At 36.8% G+C, this 21,147-nt stretch overlaps 1 protein-coding gene and 1 non-coding gene across 2 annotated transcripts in view; both read right to left on the reverse strand.

Annotated features, from left to right (window-relative positions):
- Positions 1 to 1,896: 1,896 nt before the first annotated feature.
- The window catches only part of ADAM10 (ADAM metallopeptidase domain 10), a 151,506-nt gene continuing 132,255 nt past the window's right edge, over positions 1,897 to 21,147 (reverse strand). Inside the window, exons 12-16 of the mRNA XM_008016455.3 lie at positions 18,851 to 19,034; positions 18,035 to 18,143; positions 17,327 to 17,547; positions 6,417 to 6,543; positions 1,897 to 4,153 (exon numbers count right to left, since the gene is read on the reverse strand). Coding sequence (XP_008014646.2) covers positions 4,059 to 4,153; positions 6,417 to 6,543; positions 17,327 to 17,547; positions 18,035 to 18,143; positions 18,851 to 19,034 — 736 coding nt within the window. The 3' untranslated portion in view covers positions 1,897 to 4,058. The remainder of the gene's footprint in view (positions 4,154 to 6,416; positions 6,544 to 17,326; positions 17,548 to 18,034; positions 18,144 to 18,850; positions 19,035 to 21,147) is intronic.
- Positions 6,953 to 7,056, reverse strand: LOC119628218 (small nucleolar RNA U13). Its single transcript, XR_005244522.1, has one exon. It is a non-coding gene; the product is annotated as a small nucleolar RNA U13 (small nucleolar RNA).

Raw genomic sequence — 21,147 nt, forward strand, 5'->3', positions numbered from 1 at the left:
GGCTGGTCTCGAACTCCTGACCTCAAGTGATCCACCCGCCTCGGCCTCCCAAAGTGCTGGGATTACAGGTGTGAGCCACTGCGCCCAGCCCTGCCAGGTACCCAAATCTTAACAGTGCAAACTACACCATTCTCTTGTGTTCCCACTGCTGGTTTAGGATTTGACTTCCCTGGGTCTCCCAAATCCATAGTACTCCTTCATCTGCTTCCAAGTTTCCAAAATTTTGTTCTTGTTCAATTCACCTTGTCCCTGTTGGATTACCCCCACACCCTATCACTTTAGTGTAGATTTCAGGAAAAACCAAAAACTAATCAGTATTTTGCTCAACGCTCCGTTTTACCTAGCATCCTATTGCTTTTTATAGGACAAGAGATGCTCGGAAGAGCTTATCAATTATAAAATACCCAAATTTCTACTGAAAATAGTACATGTATGTATATATCTAAGACACACAAACAATATAGCAATATAAAACAGAAGGGCTAAATTTGCATCCTAATCATATAAAGAGTTGAATACAGAAACAATAGTGAAAAAACTAAACAGGTAATAAAGGGAAAAGTATATCAAATGGAAGTTGTTTTTAATCAAGAACATAACACGAGAGATGCTGAAACTGAAGTTGTCTTCTGCAGGGCAAACCAATCATCTTTCTAGTTTCTAAGAAGGTCAAAGTGGTTTTGGGGAAACTAAAATTTGTTACAACTTTAGTGACTTCTCTAAAGATGAACTGTCCCTAGCAGCTGCTTTAAAACTACATCTGGCTTGCACCCTGGTTTTGGGAGACCTTAACCCTTTAAATATGGATAATGAATATCTCTTCTGGTACTCCTGAAAGTGAACTGTCCAGGTTTGTAATGCTTGACACTCTGATACTTTCAATTAGAAATACTTAATAGGAAAATATTCTCATGCACAAGCCCCTGAAATTTCACAGCTGCCAAGGACAGCTTTGAGAAATAATAATAATTAGGTCTTACTACAGGGACAAATACAAGGACTTAGGGTCGAGTAGTTTGCTCAGCTTGGACAAATCAGATTTCACCATTCTAAGACTGTGACAAAAACAAAGTACCCAGAGCACAAAGTGTTGAAGACACCTCACAAAACAAGACTGATCAGAGAAAGTTGTCATTTACTTAAATAAATGCTTCCCCAAACCACATGACATTGGCTGACACTACAGGGAATGCTAAATCCAGAAGCAGTTAATAAATTTATCTTATTTCTGATTTTGTCTGTGAATTGGTGTCTGAATTTGTAAAACTGGGGAGGGAGAGAGGACGGACTGTAAACAGAATTTAAGCATTCAATTGTAAGTAAAAATAACTAATTTATAATTACCCAAATTAATCAATATTGAGAGTTTCATAAATAACTAAACATAATATACATTTGATGCTCCTAAATTAACAAAGTAATTCACAAAGTATTACATATTTACTCATTCAACAAGTATAGCTAACCTTGACCGAAAAAAGAATTTGAAGCAGATTACCCCATGCAGGGAACTATTATGGGCTTACAATTCCTTTTCTAGATTAACACTGAAATGTCAATTCTCTCCACATTTGCTATGAACAGAAAAATGCTGGCTCAAAATTTTAAATAGACTTATCATTAAACCAGGCTTTTTAAAATAAATGAGGTACTTAGCATTAAAAACTTTGAAAAACACATATAAACAAGACCATAAGTTTTCAAAATGACTCACCTCTTCCACCAAGACAAGCACTGAATATTGATTAGAAACAACGTAATGCAGTTGAGATTAGTTGGGTGTTAAGATAAAGATAATCTATACTTTTGTAGGAAGAGACAACTGTAAGAAAACCTGCCTTGTGGGAAGCTTCCTGTGATAGTTCTCACAAGTTCAAAGAGTATAGAACCTTCAAGTTGATTTAATCAAGTCTATTTATTAATGCATTTCAAGTTTCAAAAAACCTTACATCTTTGCACAATACTTTATTTTTTGCAATTTTTAGTAAAAATTTCCAAAGTGAACAAAAAAAGATACTGTATAAAACACAGTGGACATTAAAACTGACAGTAGTATTAGATCTCATTTTTCTTGATCCTTTTATTTTACCACATCTTGTTTCGCAGTGGAAAGAGTTCAGTGCATGTATCTCTTTTCAGAAAACATTTAACTTAGACTCAAAATAAAATAGGGCAGTGTATGTACCTGCCAAAACCCTACCACAGGATAACATTACAAGCAAAAAATTTACATGTTCCAAAGTCTACCACTCAAGAAGTTACTAAGAACTCTTGCAGAATAAAAGTCACCATTTTAGAAATGCAAACCCACTTCCAACCTTTGCACAGTCCAAAAACAAAGGCATTTAAATGATTTAAAAGCAATTACATACATATCTACCTACTTGTTTGTTTAGAATTATTTATAGTCTATCTGGGGTTTCATGTACAAAATTTGTCTCTAAATCATGTACAAAAAGCTGTATTTTGAAAAAGTCACCACATACTGTACAAGTTTACAAGGAAGAGATCCCATTATTTTCTCTAGCATTTTTGGCCTTGCTGGCTTGCGTCACATTATGAGAATGATTGTGTAAACCTTATACTCTTAAAAAAAAAAAGGAAAAAAAAAAAAAAACTCAAAACATAGAAATCTTTACAACTTTCTCTAAATTTGCCTCCTATGTGAAGTCAGGAAAATCATAGCTTTACTTCTAATTGAAGTGATGTAGTTGGAAAACAGAAGCAATAAATATGTCACAAGCTTCAGTTTTTGTAATGCCCCTTCTATTTCCTGCATAGCAATAAGCCTGTTAATACATTAAATGTTTTTGCTTTCTCTTTCTTTAAAATGCCAATTATTTACATCTGTTTCAAAAATAAATTTGGAATGGGACATTGTGCTGTTTCACCTTCAATACTGTTAAAAATTTTAGGAAAAAAAATGTCAGAAGGCCTATCTACAATTTTAACTACTACTTAAGCAAATTACTCATCTTTAGTGGTTACCAATGATCAGTGATGATATGCTGAAAAAACTCTTCAAATATTTTGATAAAGACACAGCTTTTCTTTTCCGTATCAGACAAAAAACATAATTAGCATATTTCAGATACATGAAAAACACAAATAAGTAGGCTACAAATAAAAAGAATCATTTCATTGACATAATTTCTATCAAAGCATGAATAAAATTTCACCTATCAATTGAAAAATGGAATTGAATTAGAAAGTTTAAAAGACGTAAGCAGAAACCAGACATCTACATCATGAACTTTGAAGTAGTATATGCTGCTATGTCCAGTTTGCACAACACTTAACTGTGTTCTTCAGCATAGTCACTTGTGCCCGTAGCAGCCATGTGATAAAGAAAAAAATGAGTATCAAAACCAACTCCATCATAAGAAAAAGGTAAATTGATTTTCATTTCAAAACTGCCTGTGTAAAGCATTACAGAATCCTGGACCACTGAATACCACCATTCTCTGTTATCCTGAGTATGTCAATTAAACAGTAATTTTTCATTAAGAGCGGAAAAATTTTATAATACAAAGAAACATCCATATTGCAATTTCTGTTTACAATTGCACACAGAAGTACAGTGTACATAAGAAATACATGTCTGCATATAACAAGGTATGTACATTGGCAAGTGATGTCTCCAATGTTGAGGTGGCCGAGCCTCCTAGCCTTGATTGGCAGTTGAAAAAAATATATGTATTTCAATTTGTGGCAAAAGTTTATTGAGAGCCAAGTTTGCCTGCAAGTGAAGAAAATGCAGCAACGAAGAACAGGGAACACGGGGCACATAATAATATTCTAAGACTTTGTGCCATTAAGTTAAAAATATCTGTTCATAAGAAAATTGGGTTCCTTTTCCACCTCCCACCCCCAAATTGGAATTTTCAGGCTTTAAAATTTAAGTAATTCCACCTGGTCTGAGGACATGATCTCTTGCCATTTTTTCTTCAACTGTTACTTGTGAGGGTTTAGTTTGGAGATGATGACTTAATAGGTTTCTCTTTGGAGTGAAGTTTTCCCATTGTAGGCACTAGGAAGAACCAAGGCAAAAGCTGCAGTTAGCGTCTCATGTGTCCCATTTGATAACTCTCTCGGGGCCGCTGACGCTGGGGTTGCTGAATGGGCTGTGGAGGTCTCCTCCTCTTTAAAGTGCCTGTGAGCCACAAACAAAAGCAAAACAGATTTATCACGAGCTTTTCAATCTTTTTTTTTTTTTTTTTTTTTTTTTTTTGAGACGGAGTCTCGCTCTGTCGCCCAGGCTGGAGTGCAGTGGCCCGCTCTCTGCTCACTGCAAGCTCCGCCTCCCGGGTTCGCGCAATTCTCCTGCCTCAGCCTCCCGAGCAGCTGGGACTACAGGCGCCCGCCACCTCGCCCGGCTTATTTTTTGTATTTTTAGTAGAGACGGGGTTTCACCATGTTAGCCAGGATGGTCTCCATCTCCTGACCTCGTGATCCGCCCGTCTCGGCCTCCCAAAGTGCTGGGATTACAGGCTTGAGCCACCGCGCCCGGCCGAGCTTTTCAATCTTTAAAAGCAAAGCTGCTGTTTCAATAAGAAAGGTTTTAGTTCAGTGCTGGTCCAATAATATGGGCCACCAATGTAATTTAAAATCCTCTGATAGCCATAACAAAAAAGTTTAAAAGGTGAAATAATTTTAATATTTTTTATTTTATTTAAATTAACATAGCCAAAGTGTTATTTCAATATGTAATCAATATAAAAAATTACTAACAAAATATTTCATTTTTTATACTAAATCTTCAAACTCTGGCATGTATTTTAATTAAAACAGCACATTTCAATGGAAACTAGCAACATTTCAGTGCTCAACAGCCACACGTATTAGATTAATCTAGATGAATATCACAGATTCTGTGGATGGAATCCATATGAGGGAATTACTAAGTGTCTTTGAGCAAACGCCTTAACCTGAGACTCAGATGCCTACACTGTAAAACAGGGATGATAATTAATGTATATAGCCTGTTGTAAAGATTATATAATTCATATTAAAATGTTTAGCGCTTTTTGTGAGAGTTCAATAAATGACAGCTAGTTTTCTAAGCTTTTAAAGGTGCTATTTAAAATGAAATTAATATACACATAAAATGTTTCACTGAATGAGACAACAATTGGTAACAGTATCTAAAAAGTGTCATGTGGCCCTTAGAACTTCCTTAAATACTAACGTAAGTTCCAGAGTGCTAACATTGTGCATTTAAGAAAAGCAATGACATAAAAATCAAATTTTCTCTAATTCTCACTAAGATACTGTCCTAGCACGACTATTGGCCATCTTGCTCCAGACAGGTAAATGCAGGTGAACAACTGAGGGAAAACAGGGAAAAAGCATAAGAAATCTAGTTTTGAACTACTTTGTGTAAGGTAGTGGATTTGCCTGAGGCAAGACACTTTATGCGAAGTCTGAGAGCGGCAGGAGAGGGAACTGCTGCCCTGAGACAATGTCTGTCCCCACACCTGTAGAGAATAGCTACAAATACCTTGGAAAGGGGGAGGGATAAACAGAGGGGACTAAACAATAAGAAGGGTTTATTTCCTATCCTTTTCTCCTTCCAATGCCCACAGCTCATCTAAAGAGGGTCCTTCCTCATGCTATGTCTCCCTGAGAGGAAAAAGGTGGAGACCAGAACTAAAGAGTTGTTTTCAGGAATGGAGAATACTTGACTATGCTTATCTGGTGAATGAATCCTCTACTCTAAGACTTTCCCACAGACTGGGATCTGTATTTCCCCATAAGCATCACCCTGGGGGAAAATAAGCTTATGTGCCAGAAAATATTTCAAGAGCACAAACAGTAAAAACAGTAAGAGAGCTGGGTGCAGTGCACGTGCCCGCAGTCCCAGCAACTTAGGAGGCTCAGGCGGGGAGAATTGCTTGAGCTCTGGATTAAGTACAGCCTGCGCAACACAGTGAAAGAAAGAAAAAGAAAAAGAAAAAGAAGGAAGGGAGGGTGGGAGGAAGGGAAGATGGAAGGGGAGGAAGGACAACAATATGAAAAGCACAACTATTAGAATAGAAAGATCAATAATTTTAAAGTAGTTTACCATAATCATGACAAGATGTTAGAATATATATATGTATATGTATGTATAGATGTTAGATAGTTAGAATATATATATGTATATATATAACCAGGAAAACAAATACCAAGCAAAATTTAAAATTTCTAGTTCTAAATATTCAGACATTCAGATAAATTAGCATTAACTTAGCAGTCACTGGCCAGACTGGATTGACAAAAATCACACAAATATCAACTAAATCATTCATCCAATAATCCCATTCTTAAGGAGAAAGTACTATAACATTAGTTACTAAAGACTCATTTATAATTCAATTCTACCTGCTAAACAATTCTGAGTTACATAAACATGTATCTTGCTCAAATATTCTTACCTGGAAGTGGTTTAGGAGGAGGCAACTTTGGATTACTACTTGGAGTGTGAACACTGCATATCTTAATAAATCCAGCCATTAGCATGATCAGAGCAATTCCCATAAGTAATACTGCCCACCAATGAGCCTAGAAATAAACAGATTTTTCCACTGAAAAAAAAAAAAACTACAAAATATTTTAGAATATCTTTTATAGTATTTAAAAGATAGAATAGAACACAGTATATTGTAATATTTAAAGAACATTTGTTTAGGAGTTGTATACATATGTTAGATATTTGCACATGTATATTGTTTAAATTAAAAAAAAAGTTTAAAGGAGAAAATAGAAATCACCCATAATTTCATCTCATAGAGGAAACTGCTCAATCTGATTTTTTTCAGTCTCTTTTCTACATAAAACGACATTTGTCAAACACATGAACACAAATACAAAACTGGGGTCATCTTGCATATAGTTATATTGTATTTTCCCACGTTATTAAATATTTTCTGGTTTATATTTCCTTTGTGTTTTCCCCTTACTCTTTTTTCTCCCTCAAATGGGTAATGTGACAATGCCCTAACAAGGTTTGAGGGAGGCACATCTTACATAAGAGTGTGCAAAGCCAATCATCACACTTATGAACTACAAAAGGATCTCCTCTTACTCTTACAGACTATGTTTTGTTTGCGTTTATACTTTCCATGGCTTAGAAAGCATGTAACTTGCTTTAAATTCTACTAGTGAATAGATTTTAAAATTACTCTTTAACCTATATTGCTTTCTAATTATCAAAGTTAAGACTGAAATTCTATCTCTTTTGAGACACCCTTTTCCTCTTCTATTTCATTTGGAATCTGAGACTCGGACTAGTTATGAAATTACTTTTTATGTACACTAGTTTTCATTACATTATATATAATATCTTTATTTTATTCATTAGTTTATAGATTAACTATCTTTAATTTTAAATATGAAAAGTGGAAGAAGATATATATTTTAGCAGCAGGCAAAGTTCATCCAGTCTTAGAAAAAACCAAAACTTCACTTTTAAACTGAACTATATTAAACAAATCAATTAGCCAAACAGAAAAACCTTCAAAAATTATTGATAAATTTATAGGAAAATTAATGTGTCTAGTCTCAAATTATATTTTGCAATTCCAAATATTCAAACTTTGTTTTAAGACATGTACTAATAAACATCATACAAAATATTTACAACTTTAAAACTGAACCTTTACATTTATTTAACACAGATCATTGTAACACATATATAGTTACTACTGATTGTTTCTATGACTTAGGGACTTAAACTGGGTACCACTTCTACACTGTTTACTTTTTCCAGCAGTCTTTATGTAATTAAAGTAATACTAATGCTAATTTTAGCATTAATGAGAGTAATGCTAAAATTAAAAGGCACGTTGTGGCAAAATATCCCAAGCCACTTTTTCTGTGTATACATAAAGCCTTTCCTACTTTCTAAAAATTTGTTTTATTTTGAACTCAAACTTAAAGAAAAGTTGCAAGTACAATTCAAAAACCTTTTAAAAACCTGAGGCCGGGCACGGTGGCTCCCAGCACTTTGGGAGGCTGGGGCGGGTGGATCACCTGAGGTCAGGAGTTCGAGACCAGCCGGGCCAACATGGGGAAACCTGGTCTCTACTAAAAACACAAAAATTAGCCAGGCATGATGGTGGGTGCCTGTAATCCCAGCGACTTAGGAGGCTGAGCAGGGAGAATCGCTTGAACCCGGAAGGCAGAGGTTGCAGTGAGCCGAGACTGCGCCACTGCACTCCAGCCTTGGCCACAGAATGAGACTCCACCTCAAACAAACAAACAAACAAAAACAAAAACCTTTTAAAAATCTGGAAGCACCTCAGAGTAAGTTGCTAGCACTATGCTGTTACTCCTGAACATTTTAGCATATAATTTCTACAACATAAGGGTGGCCTCCTAGATAACAAGACAATCACCAAAATCAGGAAATCAGGGCTGATATATCACTAACATTTAATCCTCAGACCCCATTCAGGTTTTGCCTTTTGTCCCAATATCATCCAGTTCAGAATCGTGTGCTATATTTAGCCACCATGTTTCTTTACTCTCCTTTGATTTGGAAATATTCCAGTCTTTCCTTGTTTTTTTATGACCTTGATACTTTTGAAGATTATAGGGCAGTTATTTTGTATGGGAATGTCCTTCAATTTGGGTTTCTCTGGTGTTTCTTTGTGATCAAATTCAGGTCACACATCTTTGGTAAGAATATCACAGATGCTGTGTTCTCGCTGCATCCTATCAGGTAACACGTGATTTTTATTTCATTACTGCTGATGTTAACTTGATCACGGGATTAAGGTATTATCTGCCAAATTTTACCATGATTCTTGTTTCTCTTTTGTAGACAATGAATATTTTGGAGGGACGTAATTTGGAAGTATGTAAATATCCTGTTCTTCATCAAACTTTCAATGTATTCATTTACTTATTCCCTCATGGTTTCCTATTTTATATACATATAATCAGTTACTGACATTATTGTGTTTTTTGAACATGTCCTCATCATTCTTTGAGCCCTTTCTTACTTTCTGGCCGAACAAGAAGTTCCAGATTTATCTTGTTCTTTTCCTACCCCAGCCTTGGAATCTGCCATTTCTCCAAAAAGCCCTGGTTTCTTTTAGTCCTAACCCTCCTATGTAGACACCTTCCTCATCCTACTTGCACTCTTGACATCCCATGCCAGTCATTCCTCCACAGGGGTGCACTTCTCACCCTGCTTGGGCTCTGAAACCCCATACTGGTAGTCTTCCCCATCCCACACCTTCTGAACCTATTCAGGTTCCAACACTCTACTCTGTGCCACTGAGTTTGGCATGGATGCCTACCTTGCTTGGGCTCACCTAATGGCTTTAGGAATTAACTGCTTCAAAAAAAGGAGAAGGAACAAAAAAGGGAAAGAGATACATACATACATACATACATACACACGCACACACACACATACTTATATATATATTCAATTTTAAAATCAAACTTGGAATGATTTACACTTGAGTGTCATTTCTCAGTCTTGTTTAATTCTCAGATTAGATTTCTGTACAGAAGAGTCCCACAAACACCTTCCTTCTCTTTATTTTCATGTTTATTGTTCAATCTGTAAAAACTGTATCATGGTTGTCCCTCACATTGCTTGTTATTGCAGGGACTGCAAACTAAAAAGCTTACATGGCAGGTAAGGTGGAATGCAATTCAACCTTACTGCTTAAAGATCTGATTTTTCAAGAGAAGCAATATATTGGAATTTTTATTTAAAATCTATTTTTAAATGCTGGCAAACCTGTGAGAAATTTCTTAAAACAATGTGTAGACTGTAAAAAACATGCTGACAGGGCTGAATCTGCCTTGGAAATTAAAACTTTACAATCTGCTTTTTAAAAGCGACTTCTTGAGACTGTCAGATTTTTTTTTTTTTTCCTACAAAAATCATGTTCAGAGTTCTGCTCTCCTTGTTAGTCTTTAGGATGATGTTCCCATTCCTTTATTATATAGATATTCCATAGACTCCTATTGTTTTTTGTTTTTATTCATCCTCAAATAACAGACCTGCTACTTATCGTAAGACAGGGTAGAAGGCCACTCTCAGTCTGTCAAAACAGTATGGGACCATTTTGAGTAATGCAGTTTAGCATCTCTGGCCCCCATCCATCAAATGCCTGTAGAGCCCCTTCAGTTACTCTGACAACAACCGTACACTTCCAAACACCTAGTGGGGAAGTAGCAACACCTCTAATGTGAGCCAATCCATGAGTGCAAAGGCTTAAGAGTTTTCCTACTAGCTTTCTCAGGTTGATGGGCAAGTTGGGTACAGGAGATACAGATCTATTCCTAAAGTCATTATCATCTTGAATGTATTTCCTTCCTTCATCTTTACTTTCATTTTTATGAAAATATGGCCAACAGTGTTATGGCTACCTAAAATATGGAACTGACCATGTTACTCCTTTGTGTCAAACCCTTCTTTGAATGCTTCCCACCAAAGATTTCCAAGACAGACCATTATGTAGGAGACAGGAAAAACAGCAAAAGCAAAAACTTGAGCACATGATAAAGTACAGCAAAGTGTATATGATTCCACCTTTTTAAAAAGTATATATCCTTAGAGTGGTATAGACAGTTTCAAAGAATACACAAGAAATCCATCCTGGAAAGACTGGGGGTCTGGGGGGAAAGGCCTACTTTTGAATGTATTACTTTGTCAATTAAAGAAAGAATAATCAAACTTTTCAAAAGAAAAAAAGTAGAAAAAAATGTTTGTTTTGCAAAATTCATACTTCTGTGACTTTTTCACAGGCTCTATCCCCATAAAATATTTCTGTACTCTCTACTTCTACTAAATATTCTTAAGAACTTAGCTTGGCCAGGCATGGTGGCTCACTTCTGTAATCCTAGCACTGTGGGAAGCTGGGGCGGGTGGATCACCTGAGGTCAGGTGTTCAAGACCAGCCTGGCCAACATGGTGAAACCCCATCTGTACTAAAATACAAAAATTAGCCAAGCCTGATGGCAGGTGCCTGTAATCCCAGCTACTTGGGAGGCTGAGACAGGAGAACCGCTTGAACCTGGGAGATGGTGGTTGCAGTGAGCTGAGATTACGCCACTGCACTCCAGCCTAGGTGGCTGAGTGAGACTCCATTTCAAAAATAAATAAAAAAAGAACTTAGTTCTGGCATTACTGCCTTAAAGGCTTTTCCTAATAGGTTCTCCTAGTTCTGTGAAAACAGCATACAGACTGAAGATACGTTTCTCTGGCCTGTGTTCTCTATCCCAAACTGACCTGTGAGCTCCCTGGACTTATATCCTATTACCTCAGTACCTAAACAACAAACACAATACCTGTTGAACTAGTTATTACAAGTAAGTCAGTATTTAAATACTGACCTTGAAACATATCTAACAGCTCATTTATTATTTCTAGATTGCCTACACATACAAATAATGTGACAAGGCCATTACAATAGAGATAGGACAGTAAAACTGGTTTGGATATATTTAATGATAGTCTTTTTAGTACCTACACACTTTGTTTTTTTGTTTGTTTGTTTTCTTTTCTTTTCTTTTCTTTTAAAAGACAGGGTCTTGCTCTGTCACCCAGGCTGGAATGCAATGGTGCAATCACGGCTCACTGCAGCCTTGCCCTCCTGGGCTGTGGTGATCCTCCTGAGTAGCTGGGACTACAAGGTACATGCTGCCACACCCTGCGAATTCATTTATTTATTTATTTGCGTACACAGGGTCTTGCTAGGTTGTCCAGGTCAGTCTTCAACTGCTGTTCTCCAGCAATTCTCCCTCCTCAACCTCCCAAAGTGCTAAGATTAAAGGTATAAGCTACCGTACCTGGCCTATAGATTTAAATAAAGCACCATAGAAGTACACACTATGGCAGTAAGAGAGGCAGACTGGAGACAGAAAGCCCAGATTTAATAGAGGTTAAAACTGTAGAAAACAAAAGTAAAAAGAACCTAGTCCCAGTTCAGATCAACAGATATATAATAAAATATGGCACTCAAGCCGTTGAGAACTTCCAGTTCCTTCTAGCACAGTATTCCTGACTTTCTTCTAAATTTTTTCAGGTAACTATGTATCACAAGCCCAGTGCTCGAGATGTTTTAGTCGCAATGATGGTAGCTTTTGTGAATTTAGCGTGTGGTGAAATGGAACATGGCAACAGACAGAAGATAGCAAGAAAAACTAAACAAAACAACAGTGTATCTGAAAACATAAGTACGGCCACCTTTGATAGTTTTTCTTTTTAAAAGAGAATGAGTTAAATGCTAAATTGCATGCTATCTCCTTTAAACATACTATAAAATCAGGGAAAGGAATACTAACTAGGCTAGTAAATGTAAAATATGCATTTCTCTCAAAAGAAAAGATCACAAATTGCCCACCTGTTAGTCTGAATGAAAGGGGAGCTGTCATTCATTCAATGAACATGTACTGAGTGTAAACTGAGTGTCAGAGTCTTATATCTCAGAGACAAGGGTGTTAAGCAAAACTTTAGGGACAAAGAGAAGACATCCAACCATTTTTCAAAAACTCAAGAAGTTTTTCAACCCAGAAAATAATTCTACATAAGAAACAGAGACATGATGTTTAATACAGGCACTTAAACATAGCCAATAATAAAGTAAAAAGTCAAAATTAAAGTCTAATTTATTATGTCTTAATTACAATAGTATTTAATATGATAATCTAAATATAAACAAAAAGAAAAAACCTGTTTGGTATCAAAATGATCAAGCAAGCATCATCTAAAAAAAGTGCACGAGCGAGGACAGGGAACACATGCACTCAAGTCTCTTTAGACATAAGATAATCTACTGTTCTTAAAGACCTCTAGAAAGTCAACCATATACTCCTTTCAATGAATACTCCAGTGATGAACAATGCTCACTCTCAGCAAATGCATTCTTGAGTTTCTATGGGTCACAAGACCATGTGGGGCCCACAGTTCCTTGTCATGATACTGATTATGTCATCCCTATAGGGGCAGTCCGGACTTTGACCATATACTCCTCTTATCCTTCAAACTCCCACCACCACCACTAGCAGCAGCAGCAACGGCAATCTGCCAAGCAGAAAGCAACTTGCTACTAAACTTTTGGTTACTTCAAGCTCAGCCAGGGTAAGTAAGATAAAATCTCACTAACAGGAACCCGAAAACATTCCAGTTTCAAAGTTAATATGCACAATTTTTACTCTTTTCCATATAAATTATTACATTTGAGAAATCTGCTTCACTCATCGAGCAGATGTATACTGTGTCCTCACTATATGCTAAAAACCCTCCAGTAATATTATATCTTTGTTGTTAAAGTTTCATAAGTGCTATGCTATCTATGTGGCCTGTTACACAAAGCAATGAAAACCACCTTCTATTTTCAACATATCAGGATGACAAAATGGAAAATTTCTGTTACAAGTCTTTTTAAAAAGGAGTCATCATATCGCAGAGACTGAAAAAAAGGCAGACAAACTATTAGCATGCACCCTCAACCACTGACTCAGTGGGTCTGGAATGGAACCTGAGAATTTGCATTTCTATGAAGTTCCCAGGGGATGCTGATGCTACTTCTCAGGCCTACACTTTGAGATCATCGCTCTCAATCAGGAGTTGGCAAGTATTTCCCATAAAAGCCCAGATAAACATTTTAGGTTTGTTGGGGTCATACAGTCACTGTTGCAGCCACTCAAAGTGCCAAAGCAGCCACAGACAATGTGTAAACAAATGGGTGTGGCCATGGTACAATAAAATGTTATTTAACAATACAGAAATTTGAATTTCATATGATTTTTAAAAGACTGTTATTTTGATAATTTAAAAATTTTTTTTCAATCATTTAAAAACGTAAAAACTGTTCTTAGCGTCTGAGCCACACAGAAATTGGCATGGGCTGGATTTGGCCCATGGGCCATAGTTTGCCAACCCCCATTCTAGATGAGTGGTTCTTAACCCTGGCTCTTCATCAGAATTAACTGGAGAGTTTTGAAAGACCCAGATACTTAAACCCAAGAGATTCTGATTTAATCAGTCCAAACCCCAGGGTGATTCTGGTATACAACCAGGATTGAGAACTACTGCTATTAATCAATATTTTCCCAAATGACATCTAAGGATATTTATGACTTAAGTCTTTTCACGATAAAAGGTTCTAGGGTTAGGTAAGTTTGGAAAATGAAGTTTAAAATATTTATTTATTGCAGGACTTCTTATAACCTTCTCACGAACCTCCAAGAAAGGTCTATAGTATGGAGCAGTGTTTTCCAGATTCATTTGACCATTGAAGCCTTAGAACATCTAATGGGACTAGTGTTCTGTTATGCATTTGGAAAACAGTGCTCTAAATCTTTCATTCATAAAGAATACCAGACACTTAATACTTAGATGCATAAAATTATAGCAAAATATGACAGTGGAAATTAATTTTAAAATGAGAAGGTGTTTGACTCTTGAAAAACTAGCAATAAAAAAATACAAACTCCTGATAAATCCACACAAATTAAAAAGAAAAATGCCACAAAATTATCAGGCAATGATTTTTAAAAGGAGGGGAAACACAACAATAAATTTGAAAAATAAAAGTCAAGGTAAGAGGTGGTTTTCTACAATGTCAAACCTAACATGAAAGATACAGAAAAATCAGAACACATCAACTATAGAAGAAACTGGAAATGAATTACCACTGCCCTCAATCCCTAATTAAAGAAAAGGAGATGCCGAAACAAGGTCTCAACAGATTCACTAATGAATGCTCTTAAACGTTTCAAGAATTAGATGACTCTTTGATAAATCCCAAGGATGTTTATCATTTTCTCCTGTCCAGACACACATCAGGCACTCAGCAAATACAGTAAATGTATTTGGAAAAATCAAAACATAGTTGTTAACACAAAAAAGAAAGTATCGCTTCCACGGTACCAGTAGCAGCAGTCAATAACCCATGCACTGAAGTTCTAAATTGTTAAAGTTCTTTTTTTTTTTTTTTTTTTGAGACGGAGTCTCGCTCTGTCGCCCAGGCTGGAGTGCAGTGGCGCGATCTCGGCTCACTGCAAGCTCCGCCTCCCGGGTTCACGCCATTCTCCTGCCTCAGCCTCCTGAGTAGCTGTGACTACAGGCGCCTGCCACCGCGCCCGGCTAATTTTTTGTATTTTTAGTAGAGACGGGGTTTCACCGTGGTCTCGGTCTCCTGACCTTGTGATCCGCCCACCTCGGCCTCCCAAAGTGCTGGGATTACAGGCGTGAGCCACCGCGCCCGGCCGTTAAAGTTCTTCGTACTCTACCCTGCATGAGGAGAAAAGCTGCCATATTGTACCACAGAAAGAAGACAAAAGGCCACCAGGCACCACTAGAAAGGAAAGTAGTGAAACTAATCCCTCACTTCTTTCACAGCTTCTTACACCACAGCATCCTGATAATCTGTATTACTAACTGCAAGGGCACTTCGCTAACATGATAAACCCTGGTATGCAAGTAAACTATGCACATAAGCAAATGAGACAAGTAACTTGCAAAGAAGTGGATGTTTATTATCTTACTGCTTGATGTGGTTAATGCCCACAAATGCACCAACAGCCTAGCGGTATTCTTCACACATTATGAGCATGCTATTCGAAAGACTGGCATATGACTGTCAACGATGATATAAAATAAAGGTATGTTCTACCCTACACACACTTAAAGTCAATGTCTATAAACGTGAAAGTGTCTGATTAATTCGTTCTAGAGCACAAGAAAAGACTTCATGTTGCCAATTCGTTGTGAAACATTTCATTAATCCTCACATCTAAAATATAAGGAGAAAAGGTCTTAAAAATCCTTAGAAGATCATGTCTATTAGATATTTTTAAAGTGAAAATAAATGAGCACTTGAAATTCTAAATAATGTAATGAGTCAAAATTAGAGCTAACAGAGAAAAGTGAAAAAATACTATGTTTAAATGATATGATTTCATACCCCAAAAATCCAAAGTATCTAGCACAATATATACTCAGTAGAACGTAATTCTGAGATCCCCTTTCCTTTTCTGCATACACTGTCCTCTATAGTAGACAAGTATACCAAATTTCAACTTTTCTTATTAGATATAATCAGGGGGGAAAAAAAAGCTGAGTTGAAAATAAAGAAGGGCCAAGAAAGGTAAGTTGCTTGAAGTCACAGAATTGATAAATGCCAGAAAGATTATTTGAATCCTTACGTGATTCTCAAACCTGTGCTCTTTCCACTATACCATTGTACCAGAAGAGAAGTTCAGTTTGACAGGTATTTACTAGAACTTACTATGCAATAAGCACAGGAATTAAAAAAAAAAAAAAAGAGTAACATGTTTTAAGGAAACCTAAGTTAGGTCAACTGCTCAAGTATTTGGTTTGAAACCTACGTAGATCTCCTAAATCCAATTTCAACAATCCTTCTACTCCATGATTATTACATATCTAAAAACCACATATCCTAAAGTGTCCTAGGAATGGTAAACATCATTTTAAATGCTGGAGGTAACTATAAAATTTTTACTCTAGAATGTTATTAGAAGAGTATCAAAAAAGAGTGACATCCCAAACAACATCTTTTGTGCTTTAAGGCATCCATAGTCCTGAACACACACACACACACACACACACACACACACACACACACACACACACAAATAATCTGAGAAAGGGGAATCTGAGTTATAAGTCAATTTCCAAAGCAAACTATAGCACATTCTCAAATATATCATCTGCAAGCTTCCTATAGATATTTTAATGTAATCACTTTTAAAGCATGAACAGTTAAGTAAGCTGAGACAGTCATTCTTGACAATCTTTTAAGAAAACATCAGGTAATTCCATGTTTGTACAACTTGGAGATAAGTGGGCTTAAAAATAAGCATTCAGTGGATTACTACTGGATGAACGTCCATAATCATTAGTAGATCTACAAAAGGCTGTGTATCTGATCTTACTCTGTTCAACATTTCCTATTACAAACAAGATGAAGACCCAGAGATTATACTGAAAGATCAGGAAAAATCACCAATTAGTCCATGATTTGGGCAAATAAGTTGTCTTGAAAAACAACAACAAAAAAACTTTTTAAAGTCCCATGAAAATGCCCTATATGCATCAAAAGAAGTAACCCATCCAGGAGATGAACTAAGGAGTGCAGTAAAACAGAATGACTCCCATCACCTACCAAGCAATCTATGAATGATACACATTATTCTGATCACTTCAGAAGGAAATAATAACCAGAAATATTCATATAAAGTCATTCTAATATAAATAGTTAAGTTGTTTTCTCATAACTTTGATGACTTCTGGCCAAGTAAAATTAAGATGAAACCACTTTAAGTTTTCTTTGTAAATAAAAACTATACTTACCACGATCCATTCAGCAATGTTTTCATAGAGCTCTGGACTAAAAATGGCTTTTTTAAGCCTAGCTAGAGGACCATCAGCATCTACTAATCTGCACCGCATGAAAACATCACAGTAACCTCTAAAATCGTTGCAAGGGGATCCAGGCTGCAGGGTGATGGTTCGACCACTGAAGTGCCTACTCCACTGCACAGACCCTGTACTGGCACAAGTTGATGGGTCCACTGGAAAAGAAATGCCAAATATAAGCTGAAGATCAGATTCAAATATAAGTTGGAGATCAGATTTCCAGTTGGGGAAATATAAAGAGGGAAAAAAAAAATGTCTGAAATCATTACCATAACATGTTATATAGACCTTCTCTAGTTAGGCTGGGTAATGCCATTAGTAATTCACATTAAATGTTACAATGTCAACAAGCAACCAGCAAAGTCTTGATTTAGTGTCCGCAATGACTTAAAGTCTAACAGTGTTTATGTAAATTATTACTGTAAAGCTGGCAATGTTTTGTCTAGTTTATGATTTTTAAAACATCGTAGAGACCATAATGATAGAGACACAATGCTATGTTACATTTATAATCTCCTCAAGAGGACAGATTGAGCTGGAAACTATCTGGCCAAACTACAGGTCAAAGTTTAACACTTAAAATTTCGGAGAAAATAATAGTTTGAGGCAAATTTTATACTCTTGTACTTTTAAAAGCCTTACTTTTCTTCATACAGCATACATGGCATAATTCTTTATCATCTTTGCCATCAGAACTGGCACACGTACATTCCTCTAAGCCATATTTCTCACAGATAGAACCTGCACATTGCTAGAAGAAAAATAAAAGACAAATTATTTAATCCCTATACAGTTAAACCTATTGTTTATAGTAATAGACAGCCAAGTATAAGCTTCCAATGTCAAAATATTTAAATGGATATAAAAGTGAAAAACAAACAGAGCTGAGTATCAAAACTGAATTACCTAAATATATTTGAAAAAAATTGAAAAACAGTAAATCCAAGTAAGACAGTAAATCTTTTAAAGGAATGGCAACTTTAAAAAATGAAATAAAAGCAGAGAAATAGATTAGATGAGAATTGATTTTATGTTGGTTATTATGGCTCTTCCATAAAGCAAGAAAAATTAAATTTTCTTCATGTAGAGCAAAGTGATATTCAGCCACAAAAGCTTTAAAGGTTTCAAATTCAGAGATGACCAAGGAGTTCTTTTATTTAGGCTACTGAAATATTGTTTTATAAAACTTAAATATTATAGACAAGTCACATGCCGAGTTGTACAACTATGTTTCTCTAGAGAATATCAACCACATGTACATGGGAAGATGAAAAACAAATTAGTAGTTAATTGAATGCTACATAATATACTCATAGTTTTGTGAGGGAATAGATAGGGATATTACTTAAACAGAGACCAAGATTAATTACTTTAACTATGTAGCTTTAAGCATCAATAATTCTTCTGAAAAACAAGTTTTCTAAAATTAAATTTAAAAACATATAGTTAAATGCTTACCCCATTAATGCACACTTGTGTATGCCTATTACAGTCTGTGAAGTTTGGTTTAGGGTCAGATGCTGGGCAGAGAGCTGTGAAGCCATTACATATTCCTTCCCTTGCACAGTCTGAATCATCCCGACACTTCTCAGATTTTGACTTGAATGCACACTGTGCTGTACAACAAGGACCTTGACTTGGACTACAAGAAACATTAAGTGATTAAACAAAGTAAATCAGTAGTTATTTCCTATATACTATTAGATATTAGATTAGATCCACATTATCAGACACAGTACCAATTTTTAAATCATAAGTCTCATCATTTAAATGATAAGTATGTTACTGGTATACAACTTCAAAAACCTGAAACTGCACACTGCCTCCTGAGTAAACAGTGCACTGGTAGAGCTGTGTGTCCCAAAGAAACAGTGTCTGGGCCTACCGGAAAAGTCACACCCTGCAGGGCATGAGATAAAGCAGCACATTGCTCCTTCAGGTAACAATGCCTTGGCCAAGTTGAGGAGCTGTGCATTCCAGGGCTAAGCCAACACAATAACTCACAACCCAGGGAAATATCAATGGCTGAACTGGGATACTATGCCTACAGGCCGAACAACTCTAGCACCCTGCTTCCCTGGAGCTAGACTAGCACCCTAGAGTCTGAGCTGCTGAGACACCCTTCTCCCCAGAGCAGTCATCACTGTGCTGCTCCCTGCCTCCTAGGGCCCAAATGGCAGCTGTGCTTGATTGAACATTCTGAGGTACTTGCTGTTGCTGCACCTGGTCTCACAGACTCTGGGATACCACCAAGCCCCACCATCCCAGGGTCTAGACTCACCAACACCTCCATCCCCAGTGACCTAACTCGCCACTGAGTCCTATTTGCTCAGGCTCCGAAATTACTGCCATGCACTGGGTTCTGGGCTCAAATCTCCAGAGCATCTCTTCTTTCCCGGACTCAAACCAGGGCTATGCCCTGCCCACAAAGTGCATAATTACAGCTACAGACTGGCCTGCTAGGCCCAAGCTGCTAGGGAGTAACCAGAGTCATAGATCCTGGTGCTATAGGCAACCTACATTCAATCTTGCCACAGACAGTAAACATGCACTGCAAGACACAAGTACCATAATAGGTCTGTGAGATCCTGAGCCTAGAACTCCAGCCCCATAGTTACTATGCGCATCTGCAACTGGAAGCCAGCACCGCAGCAGGTGCTTGTAGGCCATGTCAGACCTGACATCAAGAGGGATCCCCTTGGCTAAGTCTCACCATTATGGGAAAAATGAGAATAGGAGGGCCCCAAAAGTCGTTGCCACTGAGGACATTAACAACCTACACCACCAGCATCCATTACCACAAACTTCTACAGCACAAGTCACTGAGGTGCCTACAGTTATTGATGATGTTGAATACAGCTGAATAAGCTGCATGGAGACTATACCATTGCACCTACCTGGAAACAGAATCATCACACCCTTCCCTACCAGTACACTAAGATCCAGCTACAGGTGAGAGTGTATCTCCATGAAAGCCACTATAGACAATTTACATGAGATGACTGTTCCACCAGACAGGTACACAGACATCAACACAGGGATTTGAGAAACATGAAAAAACAAATATATATGACACCACCAAAGAAACATAATTAACTCTCTAGCAACAGGTCCCAATGAAAAGGAAATCAATAAATTGCCTAAAAAGGAATTCAAAATGATGATTTGAGGGAAAAGACACAAGAAAATATAGATAAAAAATTCAACGAAATTAGGAAAACAATAAGAATGAGAAATTCAAAAAAGTAATAGATATTATTAAGTAGAAACAAAACTTCTGCAGCTTAAGAATTCAATGAATAAAATAAAAATACATAATAGAGAGCTTCAAGAGCAGACTTGATCAAGCAAAAGAAAATCTCTGAACTTCAAGATAGAATGTTTGAAATTACTCATTTAGGGGAAAGAAAAAAAAAGGAAGAAAGCCTGTAAGACTTATGGGACACCACAAAGTGAATAAATTTTCATATTATAAGAGCTGCAGAAGGTTGGGTGCAGTAACTCATGCCTGTAATGCCAGAACTTTGGGAGGCTGAGGTGGCAGGATCACTTGAGCCCAGGAGTTAAAGACCAACCTAGGCAATGTAGTGAGATCCCATCTCTGCAATCAATCAATCAATCATTTAAAAGCTACAGAAGGAGAAGAGATTAAAATAGGCACAGAAAACCTATGTTTTGGCTGGGTGTGCTGGCTCATGCCTGTAATCCCAAGACTTTGGGAGGCCAAAGCGGGTGGATCGCTTGAGGTCAGGAGC

This window comes from Chlorocebus sabaeus, chromosome 26, assembly GCF_047675955.1.
Source record: "Chlorocebus sabaeus isolate Y175 chromosome 26, mChlSab1.0.hap1, whole genome shotgun sequence".
Lineage (NCBI taxonomy): Eukaryota > Metazoa > Chordata > Mammalia > Primates > Cercopithecidae > Chlorocebus > Chlorocebus sabaeus.